Genomic DNA, 9,396 nt, shown 5'->3' with positions numbered 1-9,396 from the left:
CGGATTCGAACTGTAACACCGGCTGGCTCCGGACCGGGCCGAGGCCGCTCTGGTACCACCGCGGGGCCGCGCGGGTCGCGGCGCGGAACAGGGCGCGGGGTGCCTGGGAGATGTAGTTCGCGGCCTTCCTCCGCGCACCAGACAATGCCCGCTGGAGAAACGCCTCCCCTGGCTTTGCAGAAACACCGCTCACTGTTAATACAGCATCGAACACAGCTTTCAAAACTCGCCACAGCGTCCTCCCTGGAATGACAGCTGTTAACATTACCTGAAGGTTATCCTAGATATTTCTAAATGTGTACGAGATAAAAGGATGTATGGAAATAGAGAAGTTCGTGTCGAGCTGCTACTTATACACTTTTAAATATTTAAAGAAAAAAATTGCTAAAAGCAGATGAATGCTAGCTACTTCGACTCGATTTTAAAAGTCTCCTACGATGGTTGGGCGCCTGGCTCGGGCCTGTAATCCCAGCACTTTGAGGGGCCAAGGCGGGCAGATGGCTTTGAGCTCAGGAGTTCGAGACCAGCCTGGGCAACATGGTGAAACTCCATCTGTACTGAAGATAGAAAAATTAGCGGGGTGTGGTGGCGTGTGCCTGTAGTCCCAGCTACTTGGGAGGCGGTGGGAGGATTGATTGAGCTCAGGAAGCACAGCTGCAGTGACCTGAGATAGCCCCACTGCACTCGAGCCTGGGTGACAGAGTGAGACCCTGTCTCCAAAAAAAAAAGTCTCTGATGATTATTTTTAGAAATTACAAAAGCACTAAGAGATGGGTGTGTTTGGTTTTCAGAAGCATAGCAGGGTTGGGCTGAGGCAGCACAGGCTGACTTCTGCTTGTGAGTGGTGAGGAGCTGGCGCTGACATTTCCGTATCCCCCTGGCAGGCCACTTTTTACCTGAAGGTCAAAGCTCACTGCCAGTATTTGACCCACTCAAAGCCTGTTTTGATTTCCATCTTTACTGGCTGGACTTAAGGTCACTTTGTTGTTGTTGAGACAGGGTCTTGCTCTGCTACCCAGGCTGGAGTGCAAGGTGCTGTCTCGGCTCACTGCAACCTCCGCCTCTCAGGCCCACACCATCCTCCTGCCTCAGCCCCTCAAGTACCTGGGACTACAGGCATGCACCAGCACGCCCAGCTAATTTTTATATTTTTTAGTAGAGATGGGTGTTCACCATGTTGCCCACGCTGGTCTTGAACGCCTGGCTTCAAGCAGGCTGCCCAAAGTGTTGAGATTTCAGAGCCAGAGCCCTGGTTTTACGTACTTTATTATTTTCCCCTCCCGGCTCGCCTACAAGTGCCCTGAAGGCATGGGCGTTGTCTCCTTACCCTCCAGTGCCTAGCGTGGCCTGTACCTCGAAGTAGGTGTTTAACAGTTAATAAATGAGTAGATTATTGTGTTAATCACTTTGTCTTGCTCTGAAATTATCCCAAGCCTTTTCTCTCTTAGTAGCTTGATATTCTGCCTTTTGCTGTTTTTGACTTAATCTAGCAAAGGTGCGATTTTGGTGCTTTCTGGTTTACTTGGCTCTTAAATCTTCCTCCCATCCTGCAGTCTGGTCATCTAGTATTTGAGTTCCTGACTGTTGAATTCATGCTCCTATGAAGATGGAAACAGTCCTGTGGAGTCCTCTTCTGTTTCTTCAGTTGTGTTTTTTTGTTCATTATTTATTTATTTATTTATTTTGAGATGGTGTCTCACTATTCCGCCCCCAGGCTGGAGTGCAGTGGTGTGGTCTCCGCTTGCTGCAACCTCCGCCTCCTGGGTTCATGTGATTCTGTTGCCTCAGCCTCCTGAGTAGCTGGGACTACAGGTGCCCACCACCACACCCAGATACTTTTTTTGTATTTTTAGTAGAGATGGGGTTTCACCATGTTGACCAGGCTGGTCTCGAACTCCTGACCTCAGGTGATCCTCCTGCCTTGGCTCCCCAGAGTGCTGGGATTACAGGCGTGAGCCACCTCATTCAGCCCAATTGCGTTTTCTTCCACACCAGGTTTCTTGCCAGCCCCTCACGCCCTCCCTGATTGTTTTTCTGTTATTGAATGACGTGGATGTGGTCACGTACCACCTCGCATTCTCCCACCTCAGCGTCCGGATACATGCCACTGCTTCACTCGACACGGAAGCTCTCCTCAGTGTCTATTTGCTCTGCTACTAAGTGGATGGATTCTTTTACTTCTTTGTTTTTATTGTTTGACTCACCTCAGGTCTTCGGACTTTGCCTCTGTGCTGGTCTAAGGGCAGTCCACCTTTCTCACTGGTTTGGAGAGCTGGAGGCAGAGTAGCGGTTGGCGGGAGGAGCGGGGCTCTGTGCTGTCTTTGAGAGTTTACTGAACGTCACTCTGCATGGTGGGGGGTGTGTCCTCTCCACTGGGGGGGCCTGGCTTGAGGTTCAGAGGACCTCCCTGTGACACCAGACCCTGCGCTGTGCTCCCTCGGAAGGCCAGCCTTGACTGCCCCACCGGCCAGTCTCTACCCACGCTGGGAGAAGCAGCAAAGGCTGCTGTTTTCAGGAGGCTCCTCTCCAGGCCAGGGCGGTGTGTCTGTCACTGTCAGGATGTGTCCACCGGGTTCTCCCTGTGAAGCTCATCCTGTTTGTGGGGTGGCCGTGGGAGCAGGCACTACACATGCAGCGTCAGGGGGCTCTCCCCGGGCCTCCCAGCTGCCTGGCACGCTCTGGTGTTTCTGGCTAACTTTCTGGCCATGCCAGGCATTGGCAGAAGGTGATCTCAGGCTGCAACTCTGCTTTCCTGCTGAGGAGCCGAGGTAGGCTGGGGCTGTAGGGCCTGTAGGGCCCGGGGAAACCAGCAGCCCCACCTCCTTCCTGGGAAGACACTGCCTGTCTGTCATCGCCCCTCTGGCACCTGGCCGCTGGCTCTCTCCTCTTCCCACCCAATCACCAGCAAGCCAGCTCCTGTTCCCTGCAAACCGCAGGACAGGTCCTGGGACCCCTCTCCCCGGAGACATGACCGCCCTGCCGCTCTGGTTTCTGGCCCTGTGCGAACCCTGGCAGGGCTTTCCTTTCTGGTCCGCTCCGCAGCCTTAACGTTGCTGCCTGCTCTCCTTGGACCCCACCTGGCTTCCTCCTAGCACACGCTGTTCCCTGCCTGCCGGGCTGGGGTCCTGTGCGCTGGGTTCCCCATGCTCTCTCCCCAGCACCCAGACCACGTCCGTCCCACCTGCCTAGATCTTTAACCGTGGCCTCGGGGTGCCCTCCATGTCCCACAGGGATGCATGTCCCAGACAGACCGCAGCTCCTTCCAGCCAGGCACCCACTTCCCACATCTGAGCGGGCAGGGCCGTGACCCAGGGTGCTGCTCAGATCAGCAGACTGGAGCCACGAGACACCTCCTTTTCCTCACCTCTGAAACACTGAGGCTGCACCCATCTCGAAGCCGTTCTGAGACCACCTGTTTCTCTCCATCTGGGAAGCCCCCTTCCCACCTCATGCTTTTCCTGGCTGGGGCGTCTGGGTCACTGGACTCTCCTCTCCTCAGACCTGTGTGCAAACACACACAGGGAGGCATCCTGACGGTGGCGGGAGGGAAGGCAGCTGCCCCACTGTGGAGAGAGTGCGGCCCTCCTGGACTCCAGCCCTGCTGGGACTGGCCGGGTCAGCAGGTGCTGGGTTCCAGCCTCAGGTGGAGACTTTGGAGGTGGCCTCTGAGCACAGGCACCTCCTCTGTGGCCTTCTCACCAGGTCACAGTTCAGGGAGGCTTTGCCAGCCACCGGGCCTGCCCATACCAGGGCACTCATGGCTACCTGTCCAGGGTGCCAGGCGGGCTGGGCGGCGAAGGCCAAGGGCACACACTGCCTAGGGTGTGGGGAAAGGTTAGGCCTGCAGGAAGGTGTGGAGTGGAGACCCTGAGGCCAGGGCTGGGCCGCTGAGCGTCAGGGCCCTTGGGGGGCTCAGGGAGGAGTGCGGACGACCCCAGCACCACGAGGAAGCCCTGGAGAGCTATGGCAGGACTCACCTGCCGGGCACCGGGACGGCCACCAGGGAAGGGGGCCCTGTGGAGGCCCCCCCCGGCCCCAGGGCACTAGGGGAGGATCTAGCAGGGAGAGCGGGTGGAAGGGCCCACCCAGGGAGCGGCGCGCCGGGAGGAGCCGCCCGGGAAGGGGCGCGCGGGCCGCGGGCGGCGCGGGGTCGGTAACGGCCCGCGCGGTGGGCGGCGGCGCCCGAGGCCCCTCCCCGCCGCCCGCGGCCGCTCCTCCTCTTCCTCTCCCGCCCGCGCCGCGGCCCTCCCGTCCCTGCGCGGCCTCGGCGGCCTCGGCGGCGGCGGCGGCGGCGGCAGCAGCGCGGCCCCTTTAAACGCCCGCGGCGCCCCCCGCCCCCGCCATCGCGCCTCCATTTTCCCGGCCGCCCGCGCCGAGCGCCGCGCCCGCCCCGGGCCCCTCCGCCGCCGCCGGCCCGGACATGGCCGCCAACATGTACAGGGTCGGAGGTAAGGCCGCGCCGCCTTTATGCCCGGCCCGGGCCGCCGCCCCCGCCCCGGCGCCCCGCAGGCCCCGGCCCTTCCCGAGCAGCCCCCGCCGCGCTCGCCCCAACCCAAAATGGCCCCGCGGGTCGGCCCCATCGGGGGCGGGCGGGGCGCGGCGGCCGGGGGTGGGGGGCGGCCCACCTGTTGGGGCTGAGGGGCGGCCGCGGGGGCGCGGAGGGGCGCGGGCGGCCGGGGCCATCGGGGGGCCGGGGCCGGGAGCCCCCCGCGGGAGCACGTGGCCTTGGGAGGCGCCGGCTGCCGGCCTGGGAGCCGGAGTTTTGGGGTGTGGGGTCTCCCCCGGCCAGCAGCCCTGTGCCGGGACTCCGGTGCGTCCCCTCTGGGGATGGGGAGCCCCCGCGAGGGCCCCCGTTCCTCCCCAGAGCCCTCCTGCAGCCCGGCCCTGGGGCTTCCCCCTGCAGGGCTCCCTCGGGGGTCCTCCGCGGGGAGCGAGCATCCCGAGCACGCCTCTAAGTCCCCCCAAACTTTTCCCTGCCTCCCGCTCACCTCAGCCCAATCGGGAGGCGCTTTGCAAGGGCTGGGGAGAGGCCGGAGGGTCCCCGGGGCCGGGGCCGGGGCCGGGGACTGCCTCCCTGGGCCCAGCCTCCTGTTGCTCGGGCCCCTGGGGCCTGCAGCTTTGGGCCTTGCCCTACTTCGTGTGCCTGGGACTCCGTGGGGTCTTTCACAGGGAGGTGGGGGGTCGCGCGCATTCCATCATTCCGTCAGCGCCTCCCTCCCTGGGACTCTGAGACCCCTCCCTGCCTGTGACCCTCTCGGCAGGTGCCCATTACCTCCCCCACCCGCAGCCTACGCTGCTGCAGGGAGCTGGGGTCACTGCCGCGCTGGCCTGGTCCCCATTGCCCAGGCCCCGAGTTCCCAGAACACTCTGTGTCCCTCGAGCGTGGCTTCTGCTACCTTGGACGACTGTGTGGTCCCACCGGCCAGCCCTGTGACCTTGGGGACGGTGGAAGCCCCCTACACCCGTCCGTCTGTGAGATGGGTGGTCAGTCCGCATCAGCAGCTCCGGCCCCGGGCCTCTGCAGGGGCGGTGGGCCTGTTCTCCATCCAGCGGCAGCCCCTCCCACAGCCTCACACACCTTTGCCGGGTCCCTGTGTGGACACAGGTGGGCTGGGCCCACCCCACGCTCAGGGAGCAGCCTGGGTGCGGGGTCCCTCGAGGGAGGGGCCTGTTCCTCCTTGTTCTTTCTCCCCACCTGGAGACCCCCTTCCAGCCTGACATGAGTGCCGGTTTCTCACCCTGGCAGAGAGGATGCTACTGCCTGGCTCAGCCGGGCCCACTGCGCATGGTTTTGGGATTGGTCCCAAGAAGAGCCCTCCCTGCCCCCACCCAGGCTGGGGGTGGGGAGTGAAGGCGGCTTTGGACCCTAGGGCTGGGGATACCTGGACCCCGACTCATGCCTTCCCAGTGGCGAGTGACATTGCTGGGCCTTCAGGCCCCCCTGCCTGTGAACTTGGCGCCAGCCTGGCTGCCCCCTCCACCTTCCTGTGCCTCGGTTTCTCCTTGGTGTGGGCGAGGACCTTGTGTCTCCGCCGTCCTGTGCCCTGTGGCGGCTGCGCTGTGGCTGAGAATGCCAGGACCCTGCTCGTCCCGTCGCTGAGCTGCAGCCCCTCTGGGCGCTGCACAGGCTTGGGAGGAGCCCTGAGTGGGGCTGCGTGGCACTCTGTCCCCCACACCCTCTGTTACCCCGTGCCCACAGGCCCGTCCCGGGGCCTCACTGACCCAAGTGCGCCAGTGCTGTGAGGGTGGGTGGCCTGGACCCCGAGGCTGCTGCGGAAGGGCCCACTGTGCCTGGCAGAGATGCTGCTGCTCTCTTTTCCTGGAATGAGGAGCACGGAGGTTGGGTGCCGTCTGCTGGCAGCACAGGCAGGCGTGGGATCCGGCTGCTTCTGTGTGTGCAGTCTGTGGTCACTGTGGCCAGGGTGTGCTCAGGGCTGTTAGGCCCCCCACATGCCTGCCCTGAGGATGTCCTCTCCCTGCTGGCAAGACTGTAGGGCTCCCCCTCTCTGTCCTGACCGTCCTATAGGAGAAGCGGCGTTTATGCCTGCCTTCTGGATGGGAAGCCCGGCTTTGGTCCTGCGGTCCTGGCAGGGCCCCCGTGGAGGCAGTGGGCTGGACTTTGCAGGTTGGCTTCCTGACTTGGTGCTCACTCGGGGTGGGGCGTCTGGATTTTTGAGCCCCGAGGCAAGACAGAGGAAGGTGTGCAGTGTCTACTGAGCGGCTTTTGTGCGTCTGTTGCCCACTGCCTGGCATGGGCCCTGTCTGGGCGGCCAGCCCTGGCCTGTGGGAGCTGCCGGTAGGGACCCAGCCTGGGAAGGGCTTGCTCCTGTGTGCCTGCAGGGACCTTGTGCATAGAGGTGCCACATTTAGCACAGAAAAGTACAGGACGCCCAGGCAAATTTGAGTTTCAGATAAACAGAAATTTCTTAGTGTAAGTATGTCCCAAATGTGGCATGGGACCTGCTTATCCCAGAAGATTCATATCTGACAATCATAGTTAATCTGGGCATCCCACATTTTAGCTGGCAGGCTGCTCCAAGGCCCTGTCGGGTCGGGCTCGGTAGGGGAAGGTGTGGCGGCCACAGCAGTTTTGTACCAGCTGAGCTGGGTGAAGCGGTGAGCCAGGAGGGAACAGGGCCTGTTTCTTCCCCGCAGAGTGCCCTGGCCACAGACCGAGGCCTGTGTCTGTGCCTGTGAGGGCAATGGATGGCCTGGACAAGGGTGGCAGGGTCAGGGTTCCCTGACCTCTGCTCCTCAGTGGTTATCCGTCCCAAGGGCTGAGGAAGGCTTGGAGCCTGCTGTGGGAAGAGGGGCCCCAGGGCGCTGGCGGAGTGTTTCTTCTCTGAGTCGAACATGAAGATGTGAGATAGCCTCCAAAACAGGACAGCGAAGTCAGTGCCAGTGCCTGCGTCTGTTCATGCAGGGCTCTGCGTTTCAGCGCACAGGCCAGTACTGTTTGGCCTTGGGTGTTTTCTTCATTGCAAGAGGTTCACATCCCATCTTTTGGGTTTTTTTTTTTTTAATTTTTTTTTTTTTTTTTTTTGGAGATGTCTCGCTCTGTTGGCTAGGCTGGAGTGCAGTGGCTCAGTCTTGGCTCACTGCAACCTCTGCCTCCTGGGTTCAGGAGATTCTCCTGCCTCCCGTAGCTGGGACTACAGGTGCATGCTACCACGTCCTGCTAACTTCTGTATTTTTAGAAGAGACGGGGTTTCACCATGTTGGCTAGGCTGGTCTCAAACTCCTGACCTCATGATCTGCCCGCCTTGGCCTCCCAAAGTGCTGGGATTACAGGTGTGAGCCATCGTACCTGGCCTTTTTGTTTTATTTTATTTATTTTGAGACAGAGTTTTGTTCTTGTTGCACAGGCTGGAGTGTAATGGTGTGATCTTGGCTCACCAAAAAAAGTGTTGGGATTAGGCATGAGCCACCATGCCCAGCTGTTTTAATTTTAATGTAGCTCAAGGTTGGGTGTGGTGGCTTACGCCTGTAATCTCTGCACTTTGGGAGGCTGAGGCAGGTGGATCAATTGAGGTTGGGGGTTCAAGACCAGCCTGGCCAACATAGTGAAACCCCATCTCTACTAAAAATGTAAAAATTAGCCGGGGGTGGTGGTGCATGCCCGTAGTCCCAGCTACTCAGGAGGCTGAGGCAGGAGAATCACTTGAGCCTGGGAGGTGGAGGTTGCAGTCAGCTGAGATCGCGCCACTGCACTCCTGCCTGGGTGACAGCGCTAGACTCCCATCTCAAAAAAAAAAAAAAAAAAAAAAAATTAACATAGGCTGAAAAGATGGTAGAAAGCCTCTGCCCGGCAGGGCCTCGGGCACTGTCCCAGTGTCTGTGGCCTGCATGGAAGCGCCCGTCCGTAGCGCTGACCTTCACCAGGCTTGGGGGGCGCCATCACCCCCACTCTATCGTGCTGTCAGAAATGCCGCTTTTGCTTTTTTGTTCTAGTGGTTTTTTGAAGTTTAAACTCTACTGCTCTACATACTTGCCAGTGGGGAAAAAAGTAAACTTAAAAAAAAACTTGTGATTTGTAAAGGACTGCAGCCAGTGTCCTGCCCTGAGTACCGCGTGCATGCAGTCCCTGGGCACTTGCTGCCCATGGGCCGACTTTGCGGTCCCGCCCATCGTTTTCCAAGAAGGCAGGGAAGATCCTTGGAGACAGCCATCCCTGAGAGCAGGATGGAGAAGTGGCTGGGGCCCAGGCGTGCTGTCTGGAGGGATGGCGGGGGGCTGTCCCGCTCGGCCTGTGAGGATCGGCCTGAGCACTGTGGCCCTGGCTCACTCTCCAGCAGAGCGGGCCCTGGGACTCTCCTGCCTCACCCACTGAGCACTCCTGGCTTGCTCCAGGGTGGGCCCTGGGACCCTCCTGCATGACCCACTGAGCACTCCTGGCTTGCTCCAGGGTGGGCCCTGGGACCCTCCTGTATGACCCACTGAGCACTCCTGGCTTGCTCTAGGGCGGGCCCTGGGACCCTCCTGTATGACCCACTGAGCACTCCTGGCTTGCTCCAGGGCGGGCCCTGGGACCCTCTGCATGACCCACTGAGCACTCCTGGCTTGCTCCGGGGCGGCCCCTGGGACCCTCTGCATGACCCACTGAGCACTCCTGGCTTGCTCCGGGGCGGCCCCTGGGACTCTTCTGCCTCACCCACTGAGCACTCCTGGCTTGTTCCAGGGCGGCCCCTGGGACTCTTCTGCCTCACCCACTGAGCACTCCTGGCTTGCTGTAGGGCGGGCCCTGGGACCCTCCTGTATGACCCACTGAGCACTCCTGGCTTGCTCTAGGGCGGGCCCTGGGACCCTCCTGTATGACCCACTGAGCACTCCTGGCTTGCTCCAGGGCGGGCCCTGGGACCCTCTGCATGACCCACTGAGCACTCCTGGCTTGCTCCG

The 9,396-nt window shown here is 61.0% G+C and overlaps 1 protein-coding gene across 5 annotated transcripts in view; it reads left to right on the top strand.

Moving 5' to 3' along the window:
• Positions 1-4,212: 4,212 nt before the first annotated feature.
• Positions 4,213-9,396, top strand: part of MTA1 (metastasis associated 1) — a 54,505-nt gene continuing 49,321 nt past the window's right edge. For 2 of the 5 annotated variants that reach the window (XM_032267616.1, XM_032267615.1), the window contains exon 1: positions 4,375-4,448. In XM_032267616.1, coding sequence (XP_032123507.1) covers positions 4,421-4,448 — 28 coding nt within the window. In that variant the 5' untranslated portion in view covers positions 4,375-4,420. Of the gene's footprint in view, positions 4,449-9,396 lie in introns of all 5 variants that reach the window. The other 3 variants (XM_032267614.1, XM_032267613.1, XR_004265287.1) reach the window with 3 other exon arrangements.

Source organism: Sapajus apella, unplaced genomic scaffold (assembly GCF_009761245.1).
Source record: "Sapajus apella isolate SASKATOON/1434 unplaced genomic scaffold, GSC_monkey_1.0 scaffold170, whole genome shotgun sequence".
Classification (NCBI taxonomy): domain Eukaryota; kingdom Metazoa; phylum Chordata; class Mammalia; order Primates; family Cebidae; genus Sapajus; species Sapajus apella.
The sequence above is the reverse complement of the archived record's forward strand: the minus strand, read 5'-3'. Positions and strand labels throughout refer to the sequence as shown.